Source organism: Ranitomeya imitator, chromosome 1 (assembly GCF_032444005.1).
Source record: "Ranitomeya imitator isolate aRanImi1 chromosome 1, aRanImi1.pri, whole genome shotgun sequence".
Lineage (NCBI taxonomy): Eukaryota > Metazoa > Chordata > Amphibia > Anura > Dendrobatidae > Ranitomeya > Ranitomeya imitator.
This window is the reverse complement of record NC_091282.1, coordinates 460,434,053-460,448,775: the sequence shown is the minus strand read 5'-3', so window position 1 is coordinate 460,448,775 and position 14,723 is coordinate 460,434,053. Positions and strand designations below refer to the sequence as shown.

Genomic DNA, 14,723 nt, shown 5'->3' with positions numbered 1-14,723 from the left:
GAGGAGAGAGGTCAGAGATGTGGGGAGCAGACAGGTCAGAGGAGAGAGGTCAGAGATGTGGGGGAGCAGACAGGTCAGAGGAGAGAGGTCAGAGATGTGAGGAGCAGACAGGTCAGAGGAGAGTGGTCAGAGATGTGGGGAGCAGACAGGTCAGAGGAGAGAGGTCAGAGATGTGGGGAGCAGACAGGTCAGAGGAGAGAGGTCAGAGATGTGAGGAGCAGACAGGTCAGAGGAGAGAGGTCAGAGATGTGGGGAGCAGAGAGGTCAGAGATGTGGGGATCAGACAGGTCAGAGGAGAGAGGTCAGAGATGTGGGGATCAGACAGGTCAGAGGAGAGAGGTCAGAGATGTGAGGAGCAGACAGGTCAGAGGAGAGAGGTCAGAGATGTGGGGAGCAGAGAGGTCAGAGATGTGGGGATCAGACAGGTCAGAGGAGAGAGGTCAGAGATGTGGGGATCAGACAGGTCAGAGGAGAGAGGTCAGAGATGTGAGGAGCAGACAGGTCAGAGGAGAGAGGTCAGAGATGTGGGGAGCAGAGAGGTCAGAGATGTGGGGATCAGACAGGTCAGAGGAGAGAGGTCAGAGATGTGGGGATCAGACAGGTCAGAGGAGAGAGGTCAGAGATGTGGGGAGCAGACAGGTCAGAGGAGAGAGGTCAGAGATGTGGGGAGCAGACAGGTCAGAGGAGAGAGGTCAGAGATGTGAGGAGCAGACAGGTCAGAGGAGAGAGGTCAGAGATGTGGGGAGCAGAGAGGTCAGAGATGTGGGGATCAGACAGGTCAGAGGAGAGAGGTCAGAGATGTGGGGATCAGACAGGTCAGAGGAGAGAGGTCAGAGATGTGGGGAGCAGACAGGTCAGAGGAGAGAGGTCAGAGATGTGGGGAGCAGACAGGTCAGAGGAGAGAGGTCAGAGATGTGAGGAGCAGACAGGTCAGAGGAGAGAGGTCAGAGATGTGGGGAGCAGACAGGTCAGAGGAGAGAGGTCAGAGATGGGGGGGAGCAGACAGGTCAGAGGAGAGAGGTCAGAGATGTGGGGAGCAGACAGGTCAGAGGAGAGAGGTCAGAGATGTGGGGAGCAGACAGGTCAGAGGAGAGAGGTCAGAGATGTGGGGAGCAGACAGGTCAGAGGAGAGAGGTCAGAGATGTGAGGAGCAGACAGGTCAGAGGAGAGAGGTCAGAGATGTGGGGAGCAGACAGGTCAGAGGAGAGAGGTCAGAGATGGGGGGGAGCAGACAGGTCAGAGGAGAGAGGTCAGAGATGTGGGGAGCAGACAGGTCAGAGGAGAGAGGTCAGAGATGTGGGGAGCAGACAGGTCAGAGGAGAGAGGTCAGAGATGTGGGGAGCAGACAGGTCAGAGGAGAGACGTCAGAGATGTGGGGAGCAGACAGGTCAGAGGAGAGAGGTCAGAGATGTGGGGAGCAGACAGGTCAGAGGAGAGAGGTCAGAGATGTGGGGATCAGACAGGTCACAGGAGAGAGGTCAGAGATGTGGGGATCAGACAGGTCAGAGGAGAGAGGTCAGAGATGTGGGGATCAGACAGGTCAGAGGAGAGAGGTCAGAGATGGGGGGGAGCAGACAGGTCAGAGGAGAGAGGTCAGAGATGTGGGGATCAGACAGGTCAGAGGAGAGAGGTCAGAGATGTGGGGATCAGACAGGTCAGATGAGAGAGGTCAGAGATGGGGGGGAGCAGACAGGTCAGAGGAGAGAGGTCAGAGATGTGGGGATCAGACAGGTCAGAGGAGAGAGGTCAGAGATGTGGGGAGCAGAGAGGTCAGAGATGTGGGGAGCAGACAGGTCAGATGAGAGAGGTCAGAGATGTGGGGATCAGACAGGTCAGAGGAGAGAGGTCAGAGATGGGGGGGAGCAGACAGGTCAGAGGAGAGAGGTCAGAGATGGGGGGGAGCAGAGAGGTCAGAGATGTGGGGATCAGACAGGTCAGAGGAGAGAGGTCAGAGATGGGGGGAGCAGACAGGTCAGAGGAGAGAGGTCAGAGATGTGGGGATCAGACAGGTCAGAGGAGAGAGGTCAGAGATGGGGGGAGCAGACAGGTCAGAGGAGAGAGGTCAGAGATGTGGGGAGCAGACAGGTCAGAGGAGAGAGGTCAGAGATGGGGGGGAGCAGACAGGTCAGAGGAGAGAGGTCAGAGATGTGGGGAGCAGACAGGTCAGAGGAGAGAGGTCAGAGATGTGGGGATCAGACAGGTCAGAGGAGAGAGGTCAGAGATGTGGGGATCAGACAGGTCAGAGGAGAGAGGTCAGAGATGGGGGGGAGCAGACAGGTCAGAGGAGAGAGGTCAGAGATGTGGGGAGCAGACAGGTCAGAGGAGAGAGGTCAGAGATGTGGGGATCAGACAGGTCAGAGGAGAGAGGTCAGAGATGGGGGGGGAGCAGACAGGTCAGAGGAGAGAGGTCAGAGATGTGGGGATCAGACAGGTCAGAGGAGAGAGGTCAGAGATGTGGGGATCAGACAGGTCAGAGGAGAGAGGTCAGAGATGGGGGGGAGCAGACAGGTCAGAGGAGAGAGGTCAGAGATGTGGGGAGCAGACAGGTCAGAGGAGAGAGGTCAGAGATGTGGGGATCAGACAGGTCAGATGAGAGAGGTCAGAGATGTGGGGGAGCAGACAGGTCAGAGGAGAGAGGTCAGAGATGGGGGGAGCAGACAGGTCAGAGGAGAGAGGTCAGAGATGGGGGGGAGCAGACAGGTCAGAGGAGAGAGGTCAGAGATGGGGGGAGCAGACAGGTCAGAGGAGAGAGGTCAGAGATGTGGGGAGCAGACAGGTCAGAGGAGAGAGGTCAGAGATGGGGGGGAGCAGACAGGTCAGAGGAGAGAGGTCAGAGATGGGGGGAGCAGACAGGTCAGAGGAGAGAGGTCAGAGATGTGGGGAGCAGACAGGTCAGAGGAGAGAGGTCAGAGATGTGGGGATCAGACAGATCAGAGGAGAGAGGTCAGAGATGGGGGGAGCAGCACTCCCATAGATGAAGTGGGCCACAGCTCGGCCTCTCCAGCTCCTCCCGGCCAGCTCCCTCCTCCATGAAGGTAGCTGCGCCATCATCATCACTCCCATAGATGAAGTGGGCCACAGCTCGGCCTCTCCAGCTCCTCCCGGCCAGCTCCCTCCTCCATGAAGGTAGCTGCGCCATCATCATCACTCCCATAGATGAAGTGGGCCACAGCTCGGCCTCTCCAGCTCCTCCCGGCCTTCTTGCAGCCAGGGGATTTCTTGGCAGTAGGTGGAGGTCTTACGCCGATCAGGTGGATGTTGACTATTATTGTAAACAGGAATGCCACAGTAAGCGCCCCAGTACCACACGTGAGCCCTCTCAGCCATTCATAAGCTTCTAAAAATGTGCCTAGCAGTTTATACACTTTTTGATTTGTCCTCGGAGGCGGTGATTGGCTGCCAGGGAGAGCTGACAGAGGTAGACAGGAGGAGCCGCCGGCAGCGATTGGATCTAGACTCATATACGCCGTGTGTGTGACCGGTGACGGAGGCGCCGCCCTGGTGGTGGCTGACAGGAGGTTGTTCTGTCCTGCAGGGTGATACGAGCCGAGCGCCATGTCTCGCCGACGCTTGGAGGAAGCCGTCCTCAGATCCAAGGAGTTAGAGAGCGCTGGAGAGAGCGTGGACGAAGGCTCGGAGGACGACGAGTGTGGCAGATACGCCGAGCTGTTCGTCAGGCGCCGGATCCCTCTGAGCAAGGATTTGCACGGTATCTTCAGTCTCCGATTCTCGCCCAGCGGAAAGCAGCTCGCCGTCGGGTTTGGGAACGGCGCAATCCAGGTAATCGGGAGCGGGTTCACTCTGAAGAAGGGGCGACCCGCCCAGTCCGGGGGTTTCTGCACCGATACAATGTAACGCGCCCATTGTAGCACCACGGCCCCCGCCGTCCTGCGGTTGTCTCTCTGCGCCATTCGGCGGTTTTCTATGTGATCTATTCCAGATTGTGAACGTGGACGGTGGCAGCCTCGGCGGGACTCTGTCCCCAGGACATCGCACAAGACAAGCCGTCACCTCCCTCAGCTATCACCCCAAAAACAGCAACATCCTGGTGGGCGCCGGCGCCGACGGCCTGATCTCCTTCTATGACATCAAGTCCGAGCTGAATGTATTGTCGCTAACAGGTGAAGGATCCGCCTGTGCCGTAATGTAAGGGTTAATAATTGGGGGGCTGAGGAAAGGAGCTGGCGCGGCATCTGGCGGTCAGTGACTGCAGTTTTAAATAATAAACAGGTTTTTGTTTATTTTGTAGTTTAATTTCATTATTTTATTTTTTGGTTTTGTTTCTTTTCATTATTATCATTTTCATCATTTGATTTATTTTTTCCTTATTTTATTATTGTATATATTTTCTTTATTTTCTTTTATTTATTTATATTTTTTTAATTGTATTTTGTTTTTTTATTCTTTTTATTTTCATTATTTTATGTATTTACTTTTTCATTATTTTCATTATTTTGTTACATTTTTCTATATTTTCTTTATTTTCCATTATTTTCTTTTTGTTTTTTTATATTATTATTATTTTTTATTTCATTTTTCATTTGATGTATTTATTTTTTCAATATTTTCAGTTTTTCATTTTTTTCTCATTATTTTTTATTTTATGTATGTTTTAATTTTTAAAATTTTTATTTTCTTTATTTTCTTTGTCTTTCATTGTTTTGCACATTTTACTTTTTTATTCATTCATTTTCATTACTTTATTTATTAATTTTTTCAATATTTTCATTTTTTCATTATTATTTTATGTATTTATATTTTTTCTCATTTTTTTAAAAATTTACATTATTTTGTGTATTCTTTTTTTTTCATTATTATTATTATTATTATTATTATTATTATTATTTTCTGTGTTTATATTTTTTGTTAGATTTTATTTATTTATTGTCATTATTTTATGTTTTCATTTTTTCGTATTTTATTTTTTATTATTCTTTTAATTATCAATTATTTTTTATTATTCTTTTAATTTATTTTTGTGTGTGTATTTTTTAGAGCAAGAAAATGAAATTCACGCCCTGGATTTCAGCACAGACGGCACCATGTTTGCCACAGCCGGGAGGGACAGAAACATCCGCATCTATGATAGTCAGACCAATGAGGTAACACGCCTCCTCTATAGGTGCCGCCATTACTGCCCTTCTGGGGGTCGTCACCCAGCTTTTCCGGACAGACCCCTAGAGTTATGGGCAGGGGTTTGATGACGTATCAGTGAACTGATATGACATTCAGGTATCCCTTTAAGAATCTGCATCTAATGGGAGTTGTAATCCGTGTTTTATGCACCAGATCCTGAACTTTCTGGTGGCCCCGGACTTCCTGATTGATGATGACCTGACTTTGACCAGCGGGCACACGCGCAGGATCTTCGCTCTCAGGTTTCACCCCTCCGAACACCATATATTTGTGACGGGCGGCTGGGATGATTCCATTAAGGTGTGTGATACATTGTATGTGGGACCTTTAAGGGACTGTCCCATAAACTAACCTTTTATCAGCTATGCACAGGATTATTATTATTATACATTTTTATAGCGCCATTTATTCCATGGCGCTTTACACGTGAACAGGGCAAATATAGACAAGTACAATAAACATGAGTAAAACAAGGCACTAACAGGTACAGAAGGAGAGAGGACCCTGCCCACGAGGGCTCACTCTGCAGGGAATGGGTGAGGATACAGTAGGAGAGAGGACCCTGCCCGCGAGGGCTCACTCTGCAGGGGATGGGTGAGGATACAGTAGGAGAGAGGACCCTGCCCGCGAGGGCTCACTCTGCAGGGGATGGGTAAGGATACAGTAGGAGAGAGGACCCTGCCCACGAGGGCTCACTCTGCAGGGGATGGGTGAGGATACACTAGGAGAGAGGAACCTGCCTGCGAGGGCTCACAATCTACAAGGGATGGGTGAGGATACAGGAGGAGAGAGGGCCCTGCCCGCGAGGGCTCACTCTGCAGGGGATGGGTGAGGATACACTAGGAGAGAGGAACCTGCCCACGAGGGCTCACTCTGCAGGGGATGGGTGAGGATACACTAGGAGAGAGGACCCTGCCCACGAGGGCTCACTCTGCAGGGGATGGGTGAGGATACACTAGGAGAGAGGACCCTGCCCACGAGGGCTCACTCTGCAGGGGATGGGTGAGGATACACTAGGAGAGAGGACCCTGCCCACGAGGGCTCACTCTGCAGGGGATGGGTGAGGATACACTAGGAGAGAGGACCCTGCCCGCGAGGGCTCACTCTGCAGGGGATGGGTGAGGATACAGTAGGAGAGAGGACCCTGCCCACGAGGGCTCACTCTGCAGGGGATGGGTGAGGATACAGTAGGAGAGAGGACCCTGCCCGCGAGGGCGGCTCACTCTGTAGGGGATGGGTGAGGATACAGTAGGAGAGAGGACCCTGCCCACGAGGGCTCACTCTGCAGGGGATGGGTGAGGATACAGTAGGAGAGAGGACCCTGCCCGCGAGGGCTCACTCTGCAGGGGATGGGTGAGGCTACAGTAGGAGAGAGGACCCTGCCCGCGAGGGCTCACTCTGCAGGGGATGGATGAGGATACAGTAGGAGAGAGGACCCTGCCCGCGAGGGCTCACTCTGCAGGGGATGGGTGAGGATACAGTAGGAGAGAGGACCCTGCCCACGAGGGCTCACTCTGCAGGGGATGGGTGAGGATACACTAGGAGAGAGGAACCTGCCTGCGAGGGCTCACAATCTACAAGGGATGGGTGAGGATACAGGAGGAGAGAGGGCCCTGCCCGCGAGGGCTCACTCTGCAGGGGATGGGTGAGGATACACTAGGAGAGAGGACCCTGCCCACGAGGGCTCACTCTGCAGGGGATGGGTGAGGATACAGTAGGAGAGAGGACCCTGCCCGCGAGGGCTCACTCTGCAGGGGATGGGTGAGGCTACAGTAGGAGAGAGGACCCTGCCCGCGAGGGCTCACTCTGCAGGGGATGGGTGAGGATACAGTAGGAGAGAGGACCCTGCCCGCGAGGGCTCACTCTGCAGGGGATGGGTGAGGATACAGTAGGAGAGAGGACCCTGCCCACGAGCGCTCACTCTGCAGGGGATGGGTGAGGATACACTAGGAGAGAGGAACCTGCCTGCGAGGGCTCACAATCTACAAGGGATGGGTGAGGATACAGGAGGAGAGAGGGCCCTGCCCGCGAGGGCTCACTCTGCAGGGGATGGGTGAGGATACACTAGGAGAGAGGACCCTGCCCACGAGGGCTCACTCTGCAGGGGATGGGTGAGGATACAGTAGGAGAGAGGACCCTGCCCATGAGGGCTCACTCTGCAGGGGATGGGTGAGGATACACTAGGAGAGAGGACCCTGCCCGCGAGGGCTCACTCTGCAGGGGATGGGTGAGGATACAGTAGGAGAGAGGACCCTGCCCACGAGGGCTCACTCTGCAGGGGATGGGTGAGGATACAGTAGGAGAGAGGACCCTGCCCGCGAGGGCGGCTCACTCTGTAGGGGATGGGTGAGGATACAGTAGGAGAGAGGACCCTGCCCACGAGGGCTCACTCTGCAGGGGATGGGTGAGGATACAGTAGGAGAGAGGACCCTGCCCGCGAGGGCTCACTCTGCAGGGGATGGGTGAGGATACACTAGGAGAGAGGAACCTGCCTGCGAGGGCTCACAATCTACAAGGGATGGGTGAGGATACAGGAGGAGAGGGGACCCTGCCCGCGAGGGCTCACTCTGCAGGGGATGGGTGAGGATACACTAGGAGAGGGTAGAGTTGGTCGTGCGGCGGATCGGTAGACTGAGGGTTACTGTAGGCTGTAGGCTTGTCGGAAGAGGTGGGTCTTCAGGTTCTTTTTGAAGGTTTCTATGGTAGGCGAGAGTCTGATGTGTTGGGGTAGAGAGTTCCAGAGTATAGGGGAAGCACGGAAGAAGTCTTGGATGCGGTTGTGTGGGAGGAAGAGATGAGAGAAGAGTAGAGAAGGAGATCTTGAGAGGATCGGAGGTTGTGTGTAGGTAAGTTAGGGTTTTGAACTGGAGTCTCTGGGCGATAGGAAGCCAGTAAAGGGCCTGGCAGAGAGGAGAGGTTGGGGAATAGCGGGGGGACAGGTGGATTAGTCGGGCAGCAGAGTGTAGGATGGATTGGAGGGGTGCGAGAGTGCTAGAGGGGAGTCCAGAGAGTAGGAGGTTGCAGTAGTCGAGGCGGGAGATGATAAGGGCATGTACTAGTGTTTTTGTGGTGTCGCGGTCAAGGAATGTGCGGATCCGGGAAATGTTTTTGAGTTGGAATCGGCAGGAGGAGGCAAGGGCTTGGATATGTGGCTTGAAAGACAGGGGAGAGTCGAGGATCATCCCGAGGCACCGAGCGTGCGGGACCGGGGAAAGTGAGCAGCCATTGACATTGATGGATAGGTCTGGTGGAGGGGTAGAGTGAGGTGGGGGAAAGATGATGAATTCTGTTTTGTCCATGTTCAGTTGTAGAAAGCGAGTAGAAAAGAAGGCTGAAATAGCAGACAGACAGTGCGGGATTTTGGGGAGTAAGGAGGTGAGGTCAGGTCCGGATAGGTAGATCTGCGTGTCATCGGCGTAGAGATGTACTGCAAACCGTGGAACTCTATGAGCTGTCCCAGGCCGAAGGTGTAAATGGAGAAGAGTTGGGGTCCTAGAACAGGGCCTTGGGGAACACTGACAGATAGGGGGCGAGGTGAGGAGGTGGTGTGTGGGAGGGAGATACTGAATGTTCAGTCTGTCAGTTATGACAATATGATAATGTGTGTAAAGCGCTGCGGAATATGTTAGCGCTATATAAAAATAAAGATTATTATTATTATTATGATCCAGTATAGGGCCAAGTCTGTGATGCCAAGAGATGAGAGGATTTGTAGCAGAAGGGAGTGGTCCACAGTGTCGAAGGCAGAAGACAGGTCCAGGAGGAGGAGGATAGAGTAGTGTCACTTGCTCTTGGCAGTTAGTAGGTCATTGGTGACTTTAATAAGGGCAGTTTTAGTTGTGTGATGCGGTCGGAAGCAAGATTGTAACCGGTCAAAGAGGGAGCAGGAGGAGAGGTGGGAGGACAGTTCAAGATGGACGTGCTGTTCCAGTAGTTTTGAGGCGTAAGGGAGACGTGATATCGGGCGATGGATGGTTCGAGGGAGGGCTTTTTGAGGATGGGTGTGATCTTGGCATGTTTGAAGAAGTATAAGGAGAAGACACCATTTGTAAGTGAGAGGTTGAAGAGGTGTGTTAGGGTTGGGATGAAGACTGTGGCGAGGTTAGGGATGAGGTGGGATGGGAGCGGGTCAAGCATGCAGGTGGTGAGGTGTGCCCATGACAGGAGGGTGGAGAGCTGATCATCTGTCATGGTGTAGAAGCTGGCTTTGGAAGAACAGTGCTGAGCAGTTAGGAGGGGCATTGGGGACTGTGGGCCAAAGCTTTCTCTGATGTTTTCGATCTTCTGCTTAAAGAAAGAGGCAAAGTCTTCAGCAGAAATGAGGGGGGAGGGAGGAGGTGCTGGGGGACGGAGTAGATAATTGAAAGTGTTGAAAAGCTGTTTAGGGTTGTGAGACAGGGAGGATATGAGAGATGAGAAGTAGGTTTGTTTTGCGGCAGTGAGTGTGGACTTGAAGCTGGCGAGGGACTGCTTGTATACGATAAAGTACTCAGCAGAACGGGATCTCTTCCATCTCCGCTCAGCAACCCTGGAATCCCGTCTGTTTTTTGGACAGACTGGTCAGCCAGGGTTGCCTGTTGATTGTACAAGCTCTGCTGTGCGTGGGGGGGGGCTAAAAATGTAAAAAACTAATAAAAAATATATATGTATATTTTGCATACAATTGTGACAAACCCTCAGCTGTGAGAGGTTGGACTTTCTTAGCCTCCTCTCGTTATTATCAGGTCGGATTTATTCTGTATTTTTTTTCCTATTCGAGGTCTGGGACAAGCGGATGGCGAAGGAAGCGAGGAGGGTGATCATCGGGCCGCACATTTGTGGGCCGGGGATCGATATTCGGGTGAGTTCTGCTCCGGGGGCTGGGAGAGACAGTGACTCCAGTCACCTCCAGAGCTGCGATCACAATCTTCTGATTATTCTGCACAGAACGACCAAATCCTGAGCGGCTCCTGGGTGGCGAGGAACGCTCTGCAGCTCTGGGACCTGCGCTCCTCCAGCCTGATCCAGGACCTGGTGTTTCCTGCCCCCGTCCTGCAGGGGGAGTTCCTGTACGCCGCTCGGTTCTGCACTGACCACGTGGTCCTGGCCGGAGGCAGCGGTACATGCAGCGCCCGCGCTATCAGCACCAAGACACAAGAGGTGAGAAGAGAGGTCACCGTCTAGGCGGTTATATGCAGAGAACAGGTTCTGCCACCTCTCATTGTCCCCTGCTGGTTCAGTGTCTGTACTGAGCTGGTGTGGTCGGTGCAGCATCTCACCCTACACACTCAGTAAGGTCACGTTACCCCGTAGACGTCGCGCTCAGCAGTGTCCCCAGCGTCTAGGCGGTTATATACAGGGAATACGTTCTGTCACCTCTCATTATCCCCTGCTGGTTCAGTGTCTGTACTGAGCTGGTGTGGTCGGTGCAGCGTCTCACCCTACACACTCAGTAAGGTCACGTTACCCCGCGCTCAGTAGTGACCCCAGAGTCTAGGCTGTTATATGCAGGGAATACGTTCTGTCACCTCTCATTGTCCCCTGCTGGTTCAGTGTCTGTACTGAGCTGGTGTGGTCGGTGCAGCGTCTCACCCTACACACTCAGTAAGGTCACGTTACCCCGTAGACGTCGCGCTCAGTAGTGTCCCCAGCGTCTAGGCGGTTATATACAGAGAACAGGTTCTGCCACCTCTCATTGTCCCCTGCTGGTTCAGTGTCTGTACTGAGCTGGTGTGGTCGGTGCAGCGTCTCACCCTACACACTCAGTAAGGTCTCGTTCCCCGCAGACGTCGCGCTCAGTAGTGGCCCCAGCGTCTAGGCGGTTATATACAGAGAATAGATTGTCACCTCTCATTGTCCCCTGCTGGTTCAGTGTCTGTACTGAGCTGGTGTGGTTGGTGCAGCATCTCACCCTACACACTTAGTAAGGTCTCGTTCCCCGCATACGTCACGCTCAGCAGTGGCCCCAGCGTCTAGGCGGTTATATACAGAGAACAGGTTCTGCCACCTCTCTTTGTCCCCTGCTGGTTCAGTGTCTGTACTGAGCTGGTGTGGTCGGTGCAGCGTCTCACCCTACACACTCAGTAAGGTCACGTTACTCCGCAGACGCCGCGCTCAGCAGTGGCCCCAGCGTCTAGGCGGTTATATACAGAGAACAGGTTCTGTCACCTTTCATTGTCCTCTGCTGGTTCAGTGTCTGTACTGAGCTGGTGTGGTCGGTGCAGCGTTTCACCCTACACACTCAGTAAGGTCTCGTTCCCCGCAGACGTCACGCTCAGCAGTGGCTCCAGCGTCTAGGCGGTTATATACAGAGAACAGGTACTGTCACCTCTCATTGTTCCCTGCTGGTTCAGTGTCTGTACTGAGCTGGTGTGGTCGGTGCAGCGTCTCACCCTACACACTCAGTAAGGTCACGTTACTCCGCAGACGCCGCGCTCAGCAGTGGCCCCAGCGTCTAGGCGGTTATATACAGAGAACAGGTTCTGTCACCTCTCATTGTCCTCTGCTGGTTCAGTGTCTGTACTGAGCTGGTGTGGTCGGTGCAGCGTCTCACCCTACACACTCAGTAAGGTCACGTTACTCCGCAGACGCCGCGCTCAGTAGTGGCCCCAGCGTCTAGGCGGTTATATACAGAGAACAGGTTCTGTCACCTCTCATTGTCCTCTGCTGGTTCAGTGTCTGTACTGAGCTGGTGTGGTCGGTGCAGTGTCTCACCCTACACACTCAGTAAGGTCACGTTACTCCGCAGACGCCGCGCTCAGTAGTGGCCCCAGCGTCTAGGCGGTTATATACAGAGAACAGGTTCTGTCACCTCTCATTGTCCTCTGCTGGTTCAGTGTCTGTACTGAGCTGGTGTGGTCGGTGCAGCGTCTCACCCTACACACTCAGTAAGGTCACGTTACCCCGCAGACGTCGCGCTCAGCAGTGGCCCCAGCGTCTAGGCGGTTATATACAGAGAACAGGTACTGTCACCTCTCATTGTCCCCTGCTGGTTCAGTGTCTGTACTGAGCTGGTGTGGTCGGTGCAGTGTCTCACCCTACACACTCAGTAAGGTCTCGTTCCCCGCAGGTGTCGCGCTCAGCAGTGGCCCCAGCGTCTAGGCGGTTATATACAGAGAACAGGTATTGTCACCTCTCATTGTCCCCTGCTGGTTCAGTGTCTGTACTGAGCTGGTGTGGTCGGTGCAGTGTCTCACCCTACACACTCAGTAAGGTCACGTTACTCCGCAGACGCCGCGCTCAGTAGTGGCCCCAGCGTCTAGGCGGTTATATACAGAGAACAGGTTCTGTCACCTCTCATTGTCCCCTGCTGGTTCAGTGTCTGTACTGAGCTGGTGTGGTCGGTGCAGTGTCTCACCCTACACACTCAGTAAGGTCACGTTACTCCGCAGACGCCGCGCTCAGTAGTGGCCCCAGCGTCTAGGCGGTTATATACAGAGAACAGGTTCTGTCACCTCTCATTGTCCTCTGCTGGTTCAGTGTCTGTACTGAGCTGGTGTGGTCGGTGCAGCGTCTCACCCTACACACTCAGTAAGGTCACGTTACCCCGCAGACGTCGCGCTCAGCAGTGGCCCCAGCGTCTAGGCGGTTATATACAGAGAACAGGTACTGTCACCTCTCATTGTCCCCTGCTGGTTCAGTGTCTGTACTGAGCTGGTGTGGTCGGTGCAGTGTCTCACCCTACACACTCAGTAAGGTCTCGTTCCCCGCAGGTGTCGCGCTCAGCAGTGGCCCCAGCGTCTAGGCGGTTATATACAGAGAACAGGTATTGTCACCTCTCATTGTCCCCTGCTGGTTCAGTGTCTGTACTGAGCTGGTGTGGTCGGTGCAGTGTCTCACCCTACACACTCAGTAAGGTCTTGTTCCCCGCAGATGTCGCGCTCAGTAGTGGCCCCAGAGTCTAGGCGGTTACATACAGGGAATAGATTCTGCCACCTCTCATTGTCCCCTGCTGGTTCAGTGTCTGCAGCGGTATCACACACTGCTGTGAACACTATGTGTCTGTGCCCTTCTGCTCCAGTCACCTTTAGAGCTGCATTCCCAATTCTTCCTGTCCTCACTGCCTCCAGGACACCCCAACTTGTTCAGTGTCTGCACAGAGCATCCCATACACTCCGAGTCAGTCCGCTCCAAATGTGCGTACAATCAGATCCGCCCTGATGAACTCTGAGGAATGCAGCTTTGGCTGTGACTGGAGCGTCAGGCAGAGATCAGCAGGGATGAGCGTTGCCATGAGTGCATATAATCTGGGATCCCTGCGGTTTCCACCCTCTGCATCTCCGGGGGGGACGCTGCTTTCAGGGCGACACGTACGGCGTCCCGGAGACGTGCGGTCTCTGCGGTGACACAGTGTGCACATTCCTGCGTAATCCGGGAGAACATTTCACCACTTGCCACGACACGTGCCACGTATCACACCCCACGGAGGAGATCCTTAAAGGGGAACACACGCACACTCCGCGCTCCGCGCACGTACGGACATGGGCTCAGCGCCAGAGCGGACACTGCAGAACTTTCACCTTCTTTCCTGCAGGTTCTCGGAGAAGTGTCGCTGTGCAGCAAGGCCGTGCAGACCGTGGACGCTGCCCCTGGTGGGCAGGTGGTGGCCGTGGCCGGAGTGGGCGGCAATCTTCACATCGCAGAACTGTGCTAATGTCCGTCCAGACATAAACTACCTGCCGGATCCCTAAAGTGCGTCCGTCCGTCTCTTCACACCGTGTCCTCTGCTCCAGTCACAGCCAGAGCTGCAGCGAATGCGCCACCATGTGGAGGAAATCGGCACTGCAGTCAGCTATATGTACTGAATGAGTAAAGGGGCGGCAGAACTGTCAATGCAGCTTTGGATGTGACTGGAGTGTAATTGCAGCATTGAAAGTAAAGTCGAAATCCAGCTTTGGATTTTAATAGCATTTAATGGCAGCTTTGGATGTGAGTGGAGTCTAAATGCAGGTCTGAAGGTGAGTAGGGTCTAATTGCTGCTTTCAATGTTAGTGCAAACTAAATGCAGCTTTGGATGAGAGTAGACTTTATATATGGAGGTTTGGTTGTGAATGGAGCCTAAATGCAGCTTTGGATGTGAGTGAAGAATAAATAAAGCTTTGACTGTGGGTTTTAGGTGTGACCAGAGTATAAATACAGCTTTCCGTGAGACCAGAGCATTAATGGAGATTTGAATGTTCATAGTTTATAACTGCTGCTTTGGATGTAACTGGAGTATAACTGCAGCTTTGGATGTGATTGGAGTATAATTGCAGCTTTGGATGTGACTGGAGTATAACTGCAGCTTTGGATGTGGCATGAGTATAATTTCAGCTTTGATGTGACTGGAGTTTAATTGCTGCTTTGGATGTGACTGGAGTATAATTGCAGCTTTGGATGTGAGTGGAGTATAATTACAGCTTTGGATGTGACTGGAGTATAACTGCAGCTTTGGATGTGACTGGAGTATAACTGCAGCTTTGGATGTGACGAGTATAACTGCAGCTTTGGATGTGACTGGAGTATAACTGCAGCTTTGGATGTGACTGGAGAATAACAACAGCTTTGGATGTGACTGGAGTATAACTTGCAGCTTTGAATGTGACTGGAGAATAATGCAGCTTTGGATG

At 53.1% G+C, this 14,723-nt stretch overlaps 1 protein-coding gene across 2 annotated transcripts in view; it reads left to right on the top strand.

Annotated features, from left to right (window-relative positions):
- The window catches only part of LOC138676055 (uncharacterized WD repeat-containing protein alr2800-like), a 28,935-nt gene extending 14,922 nt beyond the window's left edge, over positions 1-14,013 (top strand). For both annotated transcript variants that reach the window (XM_069764911.1, XM_069764903.1), the window contains exons 2-8: positions 3,536-3,780; positions 3,941-4,121; positions 4,996-5,102; positions 5,290-5,436; positions 9,896-9,976; positions 10,063-10,275; positions 13,649-14,013. In XM_069764911.1, the coding sequence (XP_069621012.1) occupies positions 3,556-3,780; positions 3,941-4,121; positions 4,996-5,102; positions 5,290-5,436; positions 9,896-9,976; positions 10,063-10,275; positions 13,649-13,768 (1,074 nt within the window). In that variant the 5' untranslated portion in view covers positions 3,536-3,555 and the 3' untranslated portion in view covers positions 13,769-14,013. The remainder of the gene's footprint in view (positions 1-3,535; positions 3,781-3,940; positions 4,122-4,995; positions 5,103-5,289; positions 5,437-9,895; positions 9,977-10,062; positions 10,276-13,648) is intronic.
- Positions 14,014-14,723: the final 710 nt, after the last annotated feature.